This window comes from Clavelina lepadiformis, chromosome 4, assembly GCF_947623445.1.
Source record: "Clavelina lepadiformis chromosome 4, kaClaLepa1.1, whole genome shotgun sequence".
In the NCBI taxonomy this organism is placed as follows: Eukaryota; Metazoa; Chordata; class Ascidiacea; order Aplousobranchia; family Clavelinidae; genus Clavelina; species Clavelina lepadiformis.
In genome coordinates, this window is record NC_135243.1 from 10,477,322 (window position 1) to 10,497,824 (window position 20,503).

At 36.8% G+C, this 20,503-nt stretch overlaps 1 protein-coding gene and 1 long non-coding RNA gene across 3 annotated transcripts; one reads left to right on the top strand and one right to left on the bottom strand.

Annotated features, from left to right (window-relative positions):
- Positions 1-7,064: 7,064 nt before the first annotated feature.
- On the bottom strand, positions 7,065-10,797 carry LOC143452039 (organic cation/carnitine transporter 2-like). 2 transcript variants are annotated; one of them, XM_076952861.1, is made up of 11 exons: positions 10,560-10,797; positions 10,027-10,162; positions 9,703-9,788; positions 9,430-9,533; positions 9,134-9,288; positions 8,894-9,062; positions 8,500-8,748; positions 8,187-8,401; positions 7,704-7,886; positions 7,466-7,604; positions 7,065-7,307 (listed from the first exon to the last, which is right to left on the bottom strand). In XM_076952861.1, the coding sequence occupies exons 1-11, from the start codon at positions 10,740-10,742 to the stop codon at positions 7,214-7,216; spliced, it is 1,713 nt and encodes a 570-aa protein (XP_076808976.1). In that variant the 5' UTR covers positions 10,743-10,797; the 3' UTR covers positions 7,065-7,213. The 2 variants fall into 2 exon arrangements, with proteins under 2 accessions (XP_076808976.1, XP_076808975.1); XM_076952860.1 differs by having other exon boundaries at positions 7,466-7,622.
- Positions 10,798-13,970: 3,173 nt separating this feature from the next.
- LOC143451453 (uncharacterized) lies at positions 13,971-20,408 on the top strand. The gene is made up of 3 exons (XR_013114851.1): positions 13,971-14,080; positions 14,987-15,091; positions 15,207-20,408. It is a non-coding gene; the product is annotated as an uncharacterized LOC143451453 (long non-coding RNA).
- The last annotated feature ends 95 nt before the right edge of the window (positions 20,409-20,503 follow it).

A 20,503-nucleotide genomic window follows, 5' to 3' on the forward strand; every position in this document is an offset into this window, starting at 1 on the left:
CATCTCAAAAATCAGAAAAACATACTTGTTTGCCCGATACAAGTTTTAAGCTTTTACACTATCATTGCTACTATACTGTATCATTGGTCAGGTTAGTCCCAAGGGAGTTACTGATTGGGTATCCCCATGCTCAAACCGCTCCTATTTATTATAATAAAAAGCTTCATGAACCCTTTAGGTTGTCAGTCTCTGATGTTCAAAAACGTTCGTGCATATACGCAGATAGGTTATGGTTGATTCGTTGAACATTATAACGGGCTAATCGCAAATTATTCATGTGGTAGTTGTTCTTGTGCTTGTTTTGCTTTTAGTTAAATTAATTATCTATTACGTATACTGCAGTAGACGCAGATCAAATGGTGAAGAACACCTTGTATACCGCAAAAATATGTAATTAGGAGCGTTTTGGTGATGTTCACACGTTCCCGACTGATCGGATCTATATTAGTTCATCTAATTGTCCATCGCAGTGTTTTTGTACAAGTGCAAAGCATTTATTTGCAAACAGATAAATTTATAAGTAAAATTCCAAGCAAAAGAAGTGTAGGCAATAAGCAGTTGTGTATATGGACATAAGTTTCGTACCATCGCGGTCGTCTGCAAATCCACAAGTGTTTGCTTTGCTGAAAAAAAATTTCAATGAGCAATGACACCCACTCGTCTTAAAAAACATTTTCATAGAATGCACCCAAATAAAGTGAAAATGGACGGCAATATTATTTCCAACCAATGAAGGGAAAGCAGAGGAGCTCTACAATTACAACGCATTTGCAAAACACAGCAGATTGGTGGAATGTTGTCTGATGGTAAAGAGTGCGCAACTGGTCTACGCTGTTAGGGTATAGGCTACCGTATTTTCTTGAATAGAAACCGCACGATTTGATTAAAAATAAACAATAGAAGACAATACCACCCCTTCTGGTTTTGTTTGCTTTACACAGATGCGACAATGGTATGGAAGTAAAAAAATTATCAGCTGTAACATTCCTTCCACTCCTATACCATGGTACCACCAGTTCTTTGACAACTTGAGCACCCAGACCAACTTTCCGAGATTGATCAGGTTGCTTTCCCAAGTAGGCTACACTTCGCCTTTGAGAGGATAACTTGTTTCTGCGTCAGGGCACCACAACACTTTGCAGGTTTGGAAGGAATATATTATGACGGAAAGGATCCGCTTATCCGTTGCACACCTCTCTACAGGAGTTGATCTATTGTTTTAAACCGAAGATATTTTAGAATGTCTGTGAATCTATTTCTTGATTGATTAGTTGCAGTGTAAACTGGTCTGCCTTCTTTTTCAGACCATAGTAATGAAATAGGCTCATGGTTAGATTTATGCAGGCCTGCCAATAAATTAAGTCCAATGAAAGACAATTTCACTATCATCAACAGGTATCCAAGTTCTGTGAACATCAGGGTGGTTCCTGTACTATACATCTATTTTGCGACGAGCTTCTCGATTTGTGTTTAGAACATAAGATCAACCATTACTTCGGTAATAAAAGAACTAAATGCATGCTTAGTTGAAATGCAATTGACGGCAGATGTTATACCTAGGACCAGCCTAATAATGTCTTGGGTTCAACGTCTTTCTCTAACGACTGGTTGTTTTTTCCAAATAGTTCCATTTTTACCAACAAATATGTTTTGAGTTCGGTCAGTTCCACTTGCATCTACTTGTACCACTTCGCCTTGGTCTCGGTCATGACTATCACGGTCTCTCTGGCCTCTTTCTCGACTACTCTGAACTTCATCATCACGGGTAGAAAGATCACTGTTTACATCTTAATTTGAAGAGGCTTGTTCCAATGATTCAGTGTCACTTCAATCAGAAAATTCAGATATGTAATCTTCTTCGTCACTTGAAATGTCAGAATCTTCGAATTCTGAATCATCTTCCGTTTGAAAGATAGTATTTAGTACATCTAAAGCAACATATTTTGCATGTCTATCTACTATCTCTATTAGCCATTTGGTGGTTTAGAGCAGGGGTGTGCAACCCGCGGCCCGCGGGCCAAATGCGGCCCGCAAAGGAAAAATATGCGGCCCGCGGGGAAGTGACAATTTTGAACGGTGTGCGGCCCGCGAAACGAGTTTTAATTTAGTTTAGTCTGCTATGTGCAATCAATTCCAATCCCCTTGCAGTGCTGAATCAAACCTTGGCTGAATGTGTGTGACGCAACAATACCCTAACCGTTAGGGTATTGTTGCGTCACAGACAGACGATTAGGGCCTAACGGCTAGCTTGTGCAAAGCAAGAACGCAATTCACAAAGATGTCAATTGCTGAGCAGCTAGCATTTCAAGGAAAATGTAGACGCTGTTAAATAAGTAAGAAAGGGCAATTGAAGGTTAAGCAATTAGTAAATAGTCTGAGAGATACAGTAGCTAAAGTATGTAACAGTCTTAACCACTACTGTTATTGATTTTGTGCTTTTAACTACGTGTATGTTAATTAAAGGTGTGGCCCGCGGTTTCAACCAGTTGTTGGGATCTGGCCCTCTTGTACAAAAGGTTGCACACCCCTGGTTTAGAGTAATCTAGTACAATAAAATAAAGCATAAAGCGGATAAAAAAATTGCTTAAATGCACAGCTGGGGTTCAAGCGGACCCCAAAGCAAAAATAAATCTTAATGCATTATAACAACTTTAAAATGTGAAAGTACGACATGGGTTAGAAAAGGCTTAGATAGTCAAACAAACTCCTGGTGTGCCTAAACTTTTGAAGCCCACGTATTTTTTGGGATGCATTAATGCACTACTGGAGTCCGACCCTTTGGTAGGATTAGGGTTAAACAAGCAAAAAAAAAACACGAAACGTTTTTCTGTTTAAGCTAGGGTTTCCATACGTCAGGATTTTCCCTGACATGTCATGGAACCTAGTGTTCAAATCTGTGTCAGGGAAAAATGCTAAAATGTACTTAAAAGTCCGGGATTTTTTAAAATTGTATTTTAGTCAAAGTTTTTCTAGGTTGCCACATTTTTTCAAACTTTTTCTAGGTTGCGAACATTCTCAGCTCGTCAAAACTCTCTGCTTTAAATCTGTCTCCAACTCGTTCATGACGTAAGTTGTTTGCTACCTTTTAAGATAAGACTTATAATTTTTAAGAAAGAGATAAGATGACCATTGAAAGAATGAAAGGGATTTTAACACTTCAGTACAAAGCATATCTTGTGGAGAATTTTATGTGTTTTTGAAGTCCAACAAAAGCTTGTTAAAAAATCGGATCTTTGGAGAAGTGCCATTGATATGAGGGATAGTAGAGTATTATTCATAAACTGTTATACGTTCATTACTTGTAATTACTTTGGAGCGTATTTTTAAAAAAAATTTATGCTAATTTTCGTTTTCATAAATGTTACTGTATAAAAGAAAACTTGCATTCGTGTAATACAATGCAACATTTCTTTGCTGTTTTTGTATTTTTTCGGGTTTATCCTTCTTTCACAAAAAAGCAATGGCGGCAATGTACTTTGGTTATGACTAGGGCCCGCAAAAGTCAATAAAGTCAAAAATTTTTTAGGACCTCGTCTGACCACGAATCAAAGAAAAAAATTGTTTTCAGCACCTTGGGGAGTGTTACTAAGAAGTTTATAGGTCAAAATAAAGTCAAAATTTACAATAAAGTCAAAATTTTTAATAAAGTCAAAATTTGTCAAAATATGGCTTTTCTCAAAGTTTTTGTGATTCTTGAGAGTAATTTTTGTAAAAATCCTCGTGGAAGCATTGTAAATCAGGAACTGCGACACAATTAAACCATATTAACCCATAAAAGCAGGAAATAAGTCACAATGCCCACTTGGATCAGCAGTAAATTTTATCGCAAAATGTCCATTGTTTATTCATTGTTACGTATTTAAATAATTCCTATAAAACAGTTCGTCTTCATAAACGTGGTCTTTTCGAAGATCAACAGTTTTGATTTTAGGAATAGCCTACTGACATTCTGTAATACAAAAATGCCTAAGCAAGCTAAATCTACTTCAGCAAAAGTTAGACAACTCCCGAGGGTGATTTAAGGTGCAATTTTTGCGAGGTTATAGTGAAGTGCGATAAAAAGTATTTTGTTGAAAGCCACAGGAAAAGTAAACGCCATCAAGCTGGATTGGAGCAACAACAAGCATCGCAATCAATGCAAACTTTTATTGAACAAGCCCCAACGAAGAAATTTACTGACAATGTAGTTTCCGCATTTTTATCCGCTGACATTCCTCTACATTATAAGCTTAATCATCCAGCTTTAAAATCCTTGTTTGCCACTACAGGAAAGAATTTGCCTTCTGAGACTGCTGCTCGAGCTAGCGTTGCCACGCTAGCAAGGCAAAAAGAAAATGAAATCCGTGATTTGGTACAGTATATGATAAAAAAAATTTTCATGGTCGTAGATGAGGCGGATGTGGCTGGGCAAAAGTACATCAACGTGCTTGTAGGAAGTTTGGAAACTCCAACTCAAACCTTCCTGATTGATTGTCTTGCTCGTGATGGTAGCATTAACAACAGCAGCATTATTCACATTGTCGACGATGTCTTGCGACAACTTGGTACTAAGCGTGAACATTTTTCTTTGCTTTTGACGGATGCTGCGAGATACATGACTCTTGCCGGTAGGACACTCAAGGAATTTTATCCCTGTCTACTTCACGTCACTTGCTTAGCACACTTACTGCACAACTGCGCAATGCGAGTGCGTGCTTACTTCAAAAACGTAGACGCAGTGGTAGCAACAGTAAAGGCGGCAACAGTTAAAAACAAAGACCGGTCTAAAGATTTTCGTGATGCCGGCTTACCGTCGCCTCCGTTACCTGTGATTACGAGATGGGCAACCTGGCTTAGAGCTGCTTTTTAGTATAGTGAGCACCTTCCTGCTGTTCGTGCCATTGTAAACAACTGGACAAGCGGCGGAATTTTGGTCACCAGGGCAAAAGAGGCTATAAACGAAGATCAGATAGCATCAGACCTGGTCCTTCTCTCAAACTATCAGTCGCTTACAAACAACGTCGAACTCTTGGAAGCTAGTGACTGCAGCATGGAAGAAGCGTTCAAGTTAATAAAAAACATGCAGTTTCACGAGGATCCCTGTTCAATTCGAGATTACATCGAGCAACGGTTAGCCAATTCAGATGTGGAAACAATAATGTACTGTTCAAACTCGAGCATTCCTCCAGCCACTTATGCGTTACTGCAAAAAGCTCAGCCAACATCAGCTACAGTTGAACGCTCATTTTCTATGCTGAAAAAGCTATTGAGAAAAGACAGAAATTTCAAGCCTGAAAATGTTAAAAATTACATGATGCTGTATTACAATAAATAAGTTGAAACACTTTTCTGTAGTGATTTCTTTAAAGCCGCGTGAAGGGGGTCACATTACTTCTTCCCTGTTTAATTTGCTGTTTATTAGAATTTACCATGCGGAGAAAATCGAGGCAAAGTGCCTTTTTCACAAGGACAAAATAACACAAGTTACCTAAATCTATCGCCAAAAAAACACGACGCACTTTTTATAATCCATAAAACACCTTGACTTTTCGACAAAATATTACGTTTGGGTTTGAAATCGACAAAACATTATGTTTGGGTAACTGGAGGAAGAACTGTGGCCTCTACAAATAAGCAAGTTCGTTAGGTCAAAATAAAGTCAAAATTTGATAAAAATAAAGTCAAAAAAAATTTTTTTTAGGTCAAAATAAAAATGGCCCTAGTTATGACAGATTAATGTTGTTGGTTTGTGTATTAGTTGTGTGAATTATTACACAACAAACACATGTGTCATAATGACCGGCTTCACTGGCGACTGTAGCAATATGAGCGAGGATGATTGAAGATGATAATTTGTTTTACTTCTGCTTCGATTATATGAGTTCTCATTCCTCAAACGGCGTAATTATGCTGTTAATTGCTTAATTTCTGTCTATGCATATTACTAAATGATAAAGTTCCCATTTTTATTTATTATCAGACACAGAGGCTTCCACCTTCGGGCACAGCTTACTGCTTGTTACATTGCGCAGTAGTAATCGGTGATTTCGATAACGTAAAAAAGGGAAGATTGCAAACAATACAAGAGTATATATAGGCAGGGTTGCCATACCGTCCTTATTTCTAAGATTTGTCCTTATTTTAAAGGTCCGTGTCTTAGAAAATATGTTTGTCCTTTTTTTTGAGATATGTCCTTATTTTCACTTGCGTCCTTATTCTTAGGGCAGAGGTTCGTATTTTGGGCATTTTGTCACCTTTACGATACCATTTTGTACCAAAGAGATACCAAAATTATGAACATGCAGATAGTGTCTTGCTTTTTTTTTTTTTTTTTTAAGAACATTGGTTGCTTTTTCCTGTTGTGCACTGTTTAAGGTGGTATTCGTCTTTCGATTCCTAGTCGTCCTTATTTTTGAGTTGAGACCGATGGCAACCCTGTATATAGGGCACACCAGTTCGAGCGAGGTACTTTATCTGACGTCATTGCGAAGTCTGGCGTTAGTAGTCAGTCAGTCGTCGTGACGTTACCGTCATATGGTAATATTCTAAAGTTGGTCAATGCAACTGAGGTAAATTTGTCAGGGATTGTGCATTATCAAATATGGTAACCCTTATACTCTAACAGAATCGCTGATTTTGATATTTAGTTACAATCGCTTAGGCCTTAGGATTAAGTTGCCTGGGGTTGAGTTGACCGGGGTTGAGTTGACCGGGGTTGAGTTGACCGGGGTTGAGTTGAGTGGACAGGCAGCCGTTTAAAACACGACACGCACGGTTAAAGTGTTGGTTAACGACCAATGGCTATACTCTTTGTTGGTCCTCTTACAGTTCAAAATTAGATTTAAAGTGCTTTATTGACAGGAAAAAGCACATCAGTTGGTTAAGTTATAATTTTAATTAAGGTGTAGGTTAAGAATTTTTATTAAAAAGGTGTCATAGACTATATGGTTCATACACAACCCTGTATAGTACATTTGTGTTTTCGTATAATTTTATTATAAGCCCCTTAATCGAAAAGTTGTCGCGAAAAAAATTTGATTCTGTGAAACTGTAAAAATGTTTTTCAACCATTTTTTTTATTCAAACGATGGCTTTCCATGCACATTACACATCAACGTGACCCATTAATTTTCCGATATACACGATGGTAAGCCACAACTTTTTAGACTTAAACACGAGACAAAAGTAAAAATAATCACAACATCTGGCGTAAAGATCACTAAAGGTTGCAGTTTTACACTGATTGACCTTCAAAAGCGTCGGCAAAATGATCTTCCGTTGGAACACTTTTTTTATTGCAAATCTGGTGATACCAGATTGAAATAACACTAGAAAAAATCATAATTGTTATGAATGTTTTAGATACTATAAGATGTAAGTGCATAGGTGGCACTGAAAAATCTTTGTTTAAAGGCTTTCTGCTACTTATAAGTATATAAAAACAAGTTAATATGCAATTCCATCCAACCGAACATAGCCACTGTACCTCTTCATTTTGATGGCTTCTTCTACTGTATTTGGCAGTGGTGTGTTCTTCGTGTTAGGAAGAAAACAAAATAACAGTCCTGACACAAAAATAGCAATTCCCATTCCGATAGAAGACGCTAATGTGTTTCCATTCTCACCTTCAGCACGAGGTATTTCTAACTTGACTGATCAACTTTTAAGCTTAACCGGTTAAAATCACCGTTAATGTAATAAATGTATTGAGTAGTTTTACAAACCGGCAAATATAATAAATGGAGCACAGATTCCGCCAAGTCTTGAAAAAGCATCGACAAGTCCAATAACAGAATGCCTTGAGGTGGTTGGGAAGACGTCACCCGTGTACAGAATGACTAAATTGTATGCGATTGACACGAGCAACTTGCTTAACATCGTAAATACAAGAACTGCCTTTCCACTCCCTTTACCCAATGCAAAATAAAACTTAAAACTTTGGTGCATAACGGATGGAGCGATCGTGACACACTGTGTTTAGGAAAGCAGCAAGCGCTTGCAATGATATAACCAGTGTTATGTACAATAAAGAGAGAGAGAATTTTGTTTCGCCAATCGAATAAAAAGTAAATTACAGAAATTCACAGTTGATTGGTGTGGGGTGGCAGACGATAAGATTTGTTTTCATATAGGCACAGAGACCCTTTTCGAAAACCTACACGTTTCAATAAAGGAGTGTTTCCCATTAGCTTACTTTACTCTCTTACATGATGCCAATAGCGGAATACATCCAAGAAGTAATCCATCTACAATCATCATCAGCATAAAAGCGTTATGAGCTCCCATTTTGGTTGATCCAGCAAAGAAGAAAACGCCTGATGCCGCCTCTACCAATCCAGCGTAAAAGATGTTTAGAAATCTGTCACCACTTAAATTGTCGTTGTTCAGAGCAATTACGTAGTAACTCATGCTGACGACGGCCCTGTTATAAAAAAATAGGTCATTTATCACACTTTCCAAAGATAAGCTCAATTGTATTTCTATGGAGAAATAATGTATATATTTCCATTCTATATTTACCACGTATAGCTTAAAATAAAGAGTCTCCAAAGTAAAATTGGTGATTTGCACAGTTTCTTGTAATGAAGCATTACGTTACTCGGTTCGTTTTTAGCACTGCCGTGTTTCAACAAGCTTTTCAGTTCTTTGAGATCTGTTTCCGAAAGACTAACTTCAATTTTATTCATTTTTAAAATTTTTGCAAACAAGAGCTTTGCATCTTCGGTTCTGTTATTAGCCAATAGCCATATGGGAGTTTCATCTATCAACCTAAAGGTAAATAAAAGCAAACTTGTTTTGGCTTACATAACGTTAAAATTTACAACAAAATGCAAGCCTATGTCTTGCTCCTAAATGGCAATAGGCTACTGAATATAGTAGTGTAGTTCTAAAGATCAGAGTTTATCATACTTACCAATAATATGGTATATAAATAATTCCAATAAATGCAGAGAAACGTAAAAACCATCTCCAATCTGAAATAAATTTCCCTACTAATGGCATTATCATATAACCGCAAGCAAACCCAGATTCTGTTGCAAAGTACATAAGATTTCTTTTTGAAGGTTCCACAGCTTCATTTCCTGAAAGGGTATACAGTATATTGTTACACTACTGTGTTTAAAATTTAATTTAGCCATAACTGCTCTCCTACCTAAAAGCATTGCTGCATAAAAGTTAACAACTGCGGTGGTTCCGGACAAAAATGTAATAATTGCGTATGAAGTAAAATTCCAGGCAAAACTTGTCAAAAAGCTAGCCACAAACTGAAGGAAGGTGAAGAACAAAAACACTGGTCTGCGACCAAACCTGGTGATTACATTGAATTAAAATTTTGATGTTTATTAAAACACACAATGAAAAATAATAGGTATTAAAATAATTCTATTGTTTTATCAAATGAATGCTTTGTTTACATGAATTAATGTTATTAATGAAATACTGACTGACCTGTCAGACAAAACGCCCCCAAACTGCCCTCCAACTGCTTTCCCAACCATATAAAGAGATACCAAGAAATGTTTTTTCCAGGCGTTTTCGCAAATCATATCAAACTTCAACCCGAAGATATATGTTTTATTAATACAAATACATTATAGTTTAATCAAGCCATCGTTTAAAAGAATTGTAGCCTATTAACATTTGATTTGGGTTCTATCATTATCAAAAATTAAATTTGTTTATTACAGATGGTATGTCCAACGCTAAGGTTTTTTGATGTACCTCAGTAACAGCACTTGTATAAATGCTGTTATACCGAATTTTGTCGCAATTCACAACCGGTGTTTCGTTCACACTTCTATTCGCCTCTGAAAATGTTGATATGTAACAAATGAGACTAAGCAGTATAATAGCGCTTTGACTATGTAATATCTTAAATACTAAAAGTTAACACCGTAATATCGAAAAAGCAGTATTCACATAAATTTAAGTATTGTCCATTGAACTTTACACATATTTGTTTTAAAAGTTTAGACACCTCTGGTCTATGTGGGGTCCAAATCGATATGAACTTTAGTGTAGATTAGTGGTTACAATCGTCGATACCTGCTGTGGTTGTAAAATATTTTGACGCCAATACGTTATGCATGAAGCACGGATCCTTATTTCCATTTTTATCAACAACTCTGCTGTACTTCACAAATGGAAAGGACTCCGTTTCGTTTTTAACGGTTTCCATCATCTGCAAAAGATTGATATTTATTTATTACGAATAAATTAATAAAACTTATGCTTAAAATATTTCGATTTTGATTTCCACAGGTTACCTACTGGTGTAGTGGTGGTGTACTTGTGTCATTTTTTTACCCTGAAACTGAGGAAAATCTTTAAAACGACATAAACTGGGTAACGATTTGTCATCGCATAATTGAGTCCCGGTTTACGAACTGATTTTTGTGCAAGTTCCGATAAACATATATACTTTTTATTTGTTTTTGCATGGCTTGTTGGCCAAGTTTGGAACTGTTCACCTGCAGGACCTTTGAACGGGCGCAAGTGCCGTTAATGCCTTGCCGAAAGGTATTTAGGAGCTACTTTGTTTTGTAAAAGTAAACTATCCTAGGCCATGCAATACTTACTCTAGAACATTCGTAAGTGGGAGTGAAGTGAATAATTAGGAATTGCAGTCCACTGAAAGCATTGGGAAAAGTTGCAAGAAAAAGGAGCAAACACAGTCGCTTCTGGTAGCGTTCAAATGCAAATAATTTCCACAACTCAGATGTTTGTTTTTTCAGACTTTCCTTAGGAACTTCTTGGCTCATCTTCGATTTAGTAATACACCAAATTAACGTATAGGCCAATCACTATAGGCTTAAATATATACCTTTATGTATAAATATACACTTTTTGTGCTTGTTGGAGTAAGGTTTATGTATATGTTATCGGATTTACTATTATATATACTCAATATACTGTGTTTATTTACTCAGTATACTGAAGAAAAGAAACTCAAAATATCGTAACAACCTCTTTGCCTATAAAGTTCTAAATATCAAACTTATTAAACACGAAAAATCTTGACTATAGAATCTTCATGGTTTAAAATTCTAACTATAGGCTAAGTCTATAGTAAGGTAAACTTGTGTATCTCATAGCCTATATACAGAGCTGATTTTTGTTTTAAATTATATATGAATATCAATTTAAGGTCAGGAGATCTTTTCTTTTTACCTTTCTGACTTGTCAAGGGCGACAGAAGGATGGGATTGCCATCCCGGTAACAATTTTTCAGGTTGCTAAAAAAGCCAGGTATCTCGTACCCCAGGTTAGCTCTTGAGGTATGACCATTTGAATATAACAAAATATTTTTTAATTTTTTTGCATTTCTTATTTGCTCATAGAATGTTCTTGCCTTGATCTACTGTGGGTGACCCAAATGGACATATATGTTGCAAATTGTCTGATAGGAAACGTATAAGCTCATACATTTATAACAATTATAGTAAAATTTGTCTTCAGATGTTTCTTAAATGTTATTTTTTAGTTAAAGGTCACAATACCTTGCTTTTCTGGTCCAGTATTTTTACCCGTTTTAATATTTGGCAAATATATGAGTATAAGATTTATCATGACTATTGTGTTGGGTACCCAGAAATTTGCTTCACATTTCTAAACTTTGTAGTAATGCAAGTTTAAGTTTAAATCCATTCTGTCGAGAGTGTTAGTCAATTCATTCTAAATTAACTTTATTGTTAGCCTTGAAGTGCTTGCGTTGACCAAACATTAATTGAATATACGGTTTTGTACGTTATTTTTAAAAACAAGCTCAACCTTTAGGGTGTATTTAGTAGGGATGGGCCGATACGAACCCAAACCCGAATAGATTCGCCGAATATCGCCTATATGGAAGATTCGGGCGAACACAAGTACCAACAATGGCGAACCCGAATACAATATTACTTATAAATTTACTGACTTTTGTTAAGAAAGATGATCTAGCTTCCTGACAAAGCTAAACTAGAGTCAGTAGTACTTACGATGAAGGTCGTTTTCCTAACGATTTTGCTTTTTCAATCGTTTTTTAAACACTATTTTCGGAAAGAAAGTGATTTGTTTATCGATTACATCATGTTACAAGCAAGACTTGACAACTTTTAGATGAAATTTTATTGTTTAGTTCTAATACGAATAGATTCGGGATTCGTTCGTGTCGACCTTCATGATATTCGGGTTCGCACGAACCCGAATAATCTTCTTCGCGGCACATCCCTAGTATTTAGCTTGTAATGATGCGTTGTATTGTAGCGTGCACCACACTGCTCGATAGATATATAGCGGCGGGACATCACGTTTATTTGCACAAAGAATTATTGGGCTATTTCTCTTTACTCCCTGTTCGCTTTTCGATTCAGTCATGTTTTGGACAAGGAGACCCACAGACGCTCTTTCGAGACGACTCTCTGCATCAAGTTATGCCTGTGCTTCGGCACATGTTTTTTGCCAATAAAATAATATCAAATAAAATATTGGTGTCCTGTCGTTATCTAGCGGACAGGTTGGTAATCGCTGCAATATAATGTCACAGTATATGCCATAGCTTCATTTCTTTCTGTTGCATTTGTCTTCTGTATCAACACGAACCCTGATAAGAACAAGATATCTTGTCAATATTGACCGTTTAGCACTTTTGCTCTTTTGATAAGCTATATTTGCAGGGCTACCCTATGCAAAATTGCGTTACATTAGCTAAAGTTAAACTAGATGAAATGAAAATGGAATATTTTCGATTACCAAAATTTTAAGAAACATTTCCGATAACAAATCATTTTTGTATTATTGAAATGACACTTGAACTTAAGAGCGGTTAACTTTCACCTTTTTCTGCCCTAAGCGACCTGTTGCACAGTTTTTGCTGCATAAGAGTTTCTGCTCTGGCCGTTAACAACGACTTTAAATTGTTTTGTTGGAGCAGCAAACACAAACGCAGACTAAAACTTTCATTACATCAGTCATGAAAGTCAATGAGCCGTTTCAATGTTTAACAACCTTTTTCTGCTTCATTATAGTCTCTTCAGTAGCAGATCTTCTTCTCTATAGCAGTCTCTTCATTATAACCAGAAGAATATATGAAGTACTAACTTTACACTATATTCTTTAGAAATGCAATATGAAACCAAAATTTGGCACTTTTCAATTAAAACAAACCAAAAATCAGTTTTAAGTGGGTACGACCAAAAGTTTTAGCTACATATCTGTTCATTTTACGGTAAAAAACAACTTTGCAATAAAATCACTGCATAGAGTTGAAAATCTAATTCCGCAAGATTATAAACTAAATCCGAGTTGTACACTGCTTTTACACCCGATTCGTCAAAGAGTAGCGCAAAAAGGAAAGTCGGGATGGTAAGCCCGGTTTTTCAGGTCGGGTTCGGGCTTAAATTTAAATAAAAAGTTGGGCTAGAGTCAGGCTCAAATTTACTGCATATAGGCTACTTACATTTTGTCACAGCACAATTTGACTTGTTTTACACGAATGTGCCTGTGCGCAGAGTATGAAAAACTTCCCCCAGATCGCAAAAACGCAACTTTTAAAAGTCTAAGATTAGCATCAAAAGATGACTTACTGATTCATTCAGTAAATTCAACTTTCGGGCCTGATAAGGACTTCCAATAAACTGGCCGGGTTCAGGTTAACAACGTGAGGCCCGTTTACAACTGTGCTTAGTAAGCGGCGGGGAAGTGATCCATTTATGACATGCAAGCCAGGACATACATACAAAATGGTTTATGGTTTTGAAATATCTTTTTTGCGAAAGAATTTCTGTTTTTGCATCGATTACAAAGGGCGTAAACCGTGGGCATATAGGCTTTGACTGTAGCCAACATTATATCAACAACGACCTTTGTGCTTCCACAAATAAGTTTGCTTGTTTTATTATCACGCTTGGGCTCGTATGAGCTTAAAGTTCAAAAGTTATTGTTTCAGTACTTTTGAAGCTTTTATACTGTACTGATATATTTCAATTGTAAATAGATTCTTTTTGAATTTCCTGAAATGAAGTGTATTCAAACGAATGCATTTAACCAAGATGCAAAAATAGTGATGTCCAGCCGCAATTTACAAAAAGATTCTTACAGTTGTGGTCCTCTCTCTCTTATGGTAAGTGTTTGATCGTAAAAAATATTCATGTTAATTAGTTAATTAACACTTAATTAATACAGTTAATTAACTACCTAACTCATGTCTTGTTACATTTGACTTCGAGTTACGACAGAATGTTACAAATGTGTTTACTGCTCACTGCTGTATTGAGGATAGGGGATATGAGTAACGTTTCATTAAATAATTACCTTAGTACCCACTTATGTCTAAATGCCAAAATTTGCTACATATTCAGATATCAAATTTATAACATATTTATTTGGTAAGCACCTTAATAAAGATAAAGGGTCATGCTTTAGCACAAACCACAAGATAGCATTTTTACACATTTCTCACCATTACAGTTTTTAAATGGTTATCTTTATTTTTAGTCTAAAAACAGGCTTAGTACGACTTAACTCCGGCCATGATTCCTTATCAATCGAGCTTTGGTTACCGAGCTAACCTTCTCGTAAGTTCCAACATATCACTTTATTGTTTTTATATCGTATTTCCCAAATTTAGAATTTTTCATCAGGACCACTGACTGAACAGGAGCAAGTGTTGTTAATGCCTTGCCCAAGGGCATTACAACAATAGTGCCACTTGGTATCAAACACGGGCAGCATTGTTGCCAACGCAGTGCTGTAAAAATTTGGCTACCAAGCCCCTTGGTGGTTTACCTTATAGATTTGTTATTTGTGGTTCAATGCAGTATGCAAGACAACATATAGCATTATAATCGTAAAAGCTGTTTTTAGTTTATTGCTAATGCGCACCTTAGAAAGCAGATTTAAATTGCGTACATCTGTGGCAGATTATTGCATATTTTTGGATTACGTGACAAGACGTTGTAAACTTGTGTCTTGTAGTTTGGGAAATAGTCTATCTGCTGAAAATTACTTCTATGTTATGTTTACTTAGGCTGCCAAAAAGTATAGGACAAGTAAATGTGAAGAGTTTAGAGAGAACTAACAGATTGCTCTGCAGTATGCATAGCAATTGGAAATATGCTGCTTTGACATTGTGGTAAGTCAATGCTAAATTTATTTGAGGTCCCATTAATTCAGAAGCTATGTAAAGTTTCATGAAAACATCAATTTATTTTACTTCATGTTTACTATTGATGTTTGACTGTTTCTAGGTGAAGAGGACCTTGTCGAGTTTTGTGTACAGTGTACACTCATCGAAAACAACATCACAGAGTATGGCATGGGAATGGCGAGCTTAATTGTTTTAGGTTGGCCTAAAGCCAAAGGCTTTAGTCGTTCTTTTAGAACTCCTTGACTTTTTTATTTTTGACTCCGTTGTTTATGCTATCTCTGATTGTTTCTTTAAGTCAACAAAACCTTTCTTAAAGTCCAAATTCTTATATTCCAAAATATAACCGTAATTACATCAGAGACAATTTTATATCCATTTTAAAATCCGAATAGAGCTAATGACTTGAATTGGATGATGGATAAAAGAGTAGGCTTTGAACCAAGCCTCACTTATTATATCGCTATATTCAGTCAATCAGAGAGAGGCACAGTTATTTACACAGTTACACAGTTCAATCTAATGTCATAACTCATAACATTAAGGCTTCTTTTATGAAACTGTTATGCTCATTTATTATTCAGTATCCATATGATCAATGCTGCCGGTAGGTTCACAAATCATGCTCGGCCACTGAACCTGGAACGAACAAGTTCTTTTGCAAACATTATTGGTAATGCAGATGTCGGACAAATTAAGTGATTTAATGAAATTTTTTCTTATTCTTAACCTTTTTCTGGTAAAAAGATAGTAAGGCAGGCATTCATTGAAAATAATTTATCAAATTGAAGCATATCAACGAAAAGGAACGTTTTTCTGTAAACATGGTTACCAACGCCACGATTTATCTTGCCTTAATTCATGATGTCATGAAACTCCCAAGTTGAACGTATGTCATGTGAAAGATTTCACAATCCCAGGAGAAATGTGAAATGATCTGCAACAAAAATCCTGTTAAAAATCCGAACGTGCAGCAATGTTAGCTCAAATAACTCCATTTTCATGTCCTTCAATTATTTTCTATGCAAATCGCTATATATAGCTTAATAAAGCGAATGGTGTAGCATGTGAGGAGACTAAATGATGAAATTAATTGAACTTTGACATTTTATGAAAAACACCAAAAAATAAAATTAGTGTAACAATAACTTTATCAAGTTTTTCTATAAAATCATTTGTGTTTTTGCATAACTCAACATCTTTGTAGCACTAAATTTTAACCTCGTGTGTAATTTTTGGAGCTTAACGTTCGGTAAAATATGGTAATATATGATATTTTACTGCAAAACATAAACGTTAGTGACCCAGGATTTAATTAAAAACATGATCTATTTAATTTCAAACCGGGCTTTCAGGCATGTCAACCAAAGCTTTAGTTTAAACAAGCCGTGACCTTTCCGGTCCTGATCCAGGCTTCAACCTTCAGAATCCATGACCCCAGTAATATTGACGCAGGCTTCAGTTTGTACAAGCCATGACCGTTCCAATCTCGACCCAGGCTTCAATTTACGAAACCCATGACATCTATAATATCGACCCTGGCTTCAATTTATAGGACCCATGACCTCTTTCATCTCAACCCAAGCTTCTTTGGTGACTTATGTCTTTGCATCGTGGGTTGCTATGGTGGCCTGTAAGTTGTGGGTCGTATTGGGAATGGGCTGTCTCACATGGAACGTGACGTTCGAAAATTGGCGCCTTTTCAAATTTTCATGACCTGGGTTCGATGTCATTAAATGATCACTTCCCCTATTGTAAAATTATGCACGGAATGAATTTTGCATCAGACAGCAAGTGATTTTATGGATGACTCATTTGAACTGCGAATAAGTAACTGAATAAATAACCAGGGAACCAGGAACTAGTTTCATGTTTTGAATAAATAACTGAATAAGTAACCAAGGGACCAAGGAAATAGCTTCACGCCGTTGATTAACGATATCTGAGCGACAGACACTTATGTGACCAGCTAAGCCTCAACAGTACACTTTTGAGGACTGAGGCAATATAAACTCTTCAATACAGCTACGCTTAGCTCTGCAATACAGAAATGATTAATTGTGCAAATGTCATTTATTTTTTGCGTAAAGCCGAACATTTCGAAGATCTATATAGGCAATTCATTCATTCTTTCATTCAATTCATTCTTTGCTTTTGCGGTCCAACCGTGGAATACGGGAGAGACATTTCAACAAATTTAGACCAACTATGTCGAGGATTTCATCCATATTATATTTCTTATCAGTCAATGAAGTGTCATTCTTTTCTCTGTTAGAGTTGGGTTGTATTGTAGTGGCCGTTGTATGTTTCCTGGAATGGCGCCCTTGAGCCGCTCCACATTTTGTGTGAGTAGTGGTATTTGGATCGCTGCGTGTGTGTTTGTTGTTTAGTTCAATTTATTCTACGAATGTACTGTTACGTTATGAAAGCCGTGACTCGACTTTTAATTATTGAGTATACTATATGAGCGAAGGCAGAAGCGGCAGCCTTTGTAGTCAGGAATCAGCTCTGCTTCTATGTGCATATAACGACCCAACCAAAGAACCTCGCCATATATCTTAGTGATCCCGATATTTCAGCGCGTTATGCTGAATTTTATAAGATTATCGACAAGAAGCTGATAGAAACACAGCTCTGAACAGTGCAGTTTTGGGACGCTTTGCACTTCTCATGCTAGCTCTAACTAAAGTTTTAAAGTTCATTTGCAGAGCTTACTAACACAGATGCAGAGCTTATCTGTCTTAAATTATGTTATGTTAACTTAATTTACCTGTTGAATTAATTATCTGACTCTATTGTTGCGTGCGGTTAGAATACTCTAACCTCTTGTCAGCCGAAAGCTTTTAATATTACAACAGATATAGTTTGCAAGAAAAGGTTTTTATTGTAGGTGCTGTACACTTTCTCAATATTACGCATAATCAAGAACATAGTAATATCACTGCTTATAAGATGTCTATTGAGTTGCAATCAACATGACTAGCGCAGAAAGCTCATCTGCCTCTCTCTGTGTCTCTCCGTCTGTGTCTGCTCGCCGGTAAAAGTGCGAGCTTATAAAACGTGAAGCGATGGGAGTGAAAATATTCGACAAGAAAAACACAGCATTTTAGAAAATGTGCAGCGAGGAAAACAATGTGTTGGCAATGGGAGTTACATGTAGTTCAAGCTGACACGTAGATAAATTATCAGTATAAAGTTTAAGAAGCGGGCATTTGCAATAAAGATTTCTTATCAGCACAGGTGCTGGAAACAACCTGGGAACGTACTAAAAGAAGTTTTCACACGAAGTTATTCAGAGCAAGTTTCCAAATATCAAACGACAGTTGAAGTGTTATCAAAAAACAAGTTCATAAACTTCAATCAGTAACTACAAAACACTTTTCCAAGAAATGATGTAATGGTATTAAAAATGCCACCCAGGCGGCTACACATTGAACCGCTCCTGGCAGCCCAGATCGACGAACATTCGCTATTTTAGTCAATGAAGGCCCTTATATGAGGTGCTATCAACGCAATCGTTGGTCGGCTATAGCCTACTGGACTTGGACATACGTCTTTAGAGAACAATTTGCGCAATCATCTTCAAATTTGCGCCATTGAGAAATCCTCAATTTACACCTGACAACGCTGGATCCATCTCCTTAACCAGTGGCACATCATTTGACAATTTCGGTGACGTTTAAATGCATGTTATTATATTTTTCGTTCGCACGTTTCTTTTTTCGGTTGATTATGTTGTTTGTGTTGTATGTAATTTTGTCTAGTTAAGTAGGTCACAACGTACGTAACTTTTTTGTGGTTTTCGTTTATTAAGCTGTGTTTAGCCGATATCGATACATATAGTTAGAATCGTGTCAAACTTTTTTCGGAAAAATGTCATATACGCAAGCCAAACCAAACTCAAGGTTGTTACCACCATTTTTACGTCATAGCGAAGACCACGTTTTAAATTACTCCCCATCGCAGTCCAATAATCTGATCATGCGCTTCCGTTCTCTTTGTCTGAACCGCTTTTATCGATTAAATCGATTTTAATGATGACATGTTTTTTTAACTTACCATCACGGGCCCAGTCGTCCTTTGTTCAAACAGGAAGGAACCACACTATGTCCAATTTTCAACAAATCCCATTGTTATTTCTCCTGCCCTCAGGACTTCTGTGGAATCATGCCCGGTTAAACTCGGGAAATGTTTGACTGAAAATAGGTCCAGAGAAAGATTTGGACAAGCTCGCCCTTAAGGTTGACCAAATCTTATCAATTGGTCGGGCAAGGTCGCTTGAAAAAGACAGCTCTTCCGCTTGTTCTACTGTCCCACGATAGAATGTATTTAATGAATTTTCCAAGTCAAAAATGGACGCACTTGCGAACCAATTAAATAATGGACCACACGATAGCAGCAAGCGCTGCAAACAATTCCTAAGAAGCCAGCGACCAAAGACCACGTAATTAATCTCACAATAGGCCTACTCATGAGACGGTGACAGAAAGAGGAACTTTTTTAAATTGACGTCAATCAGCTGCTGGGATCCCGGGAAATCCTTCACAGCGGTATAGGCCCGACAGTTTTCATCAGACAGGTCGATATTACAATCGCCCGCCTAGTATTGATTCGTTTCAACAATTCTCCTATCAGTCAAGGATCAGCCTTTTCTTTTATCAAAACAAGTATGGAAATCGCGCTTTCACATGTAGGCCTAGCCCAAATTGTTGTTGGTATACGCCCAGTACCCACAATGGAAATCCAAACAACTCCTTGGCCGAAATTCGTTCAAGCTCCATTATTCCGGCAATACAAGTAACTTAAAATTTTACCACACTGCCGATATCAATTTCAATACGTTTTTTTTTGTGTTTGACACTGTTCCTCAGATAAAATATTTGGTTAACACTATAGTTGTCAGTTTAACTTGTTTCCGTTGACACTCACTTCTTGATCTCCGTCAGATCGGATTTCTGTCGCCGTTGAATAATTCTCGCTTTCTCATTTTTGGTCATAAAACAATTGAAGTTTGTCTTGAATTTTCTCACAAGTTTTAGGCTATTTTGATTTTGCTTTAGCGGACATTCCGTACCCTTTGCTTGGAGCTGATTGTTTGAAAAACTTTAAGTTACTGATTGAGGTTGGATGATGTTGAAATTACACCAAGCCACACAAACCACGTTAGAGCCCTTGGAAACCTCGACGTTCTCCGCCCCAAACGTTTAGCACGTTTATAAATTAATCGAGGTCAGCGTGGGGAGGGGCAAATATTTTGACTTTAGGCGATTAACATTACTTAGTTTAGGGCATTCGGTAACCCGTGAATGATGTTCAAGGACCAACCCAAGATCATTTGTTTTTCCCACTTAGTAGGTGTGTTGATGCCCGGGAATACAAGCACTAATATTAGGTGTAATT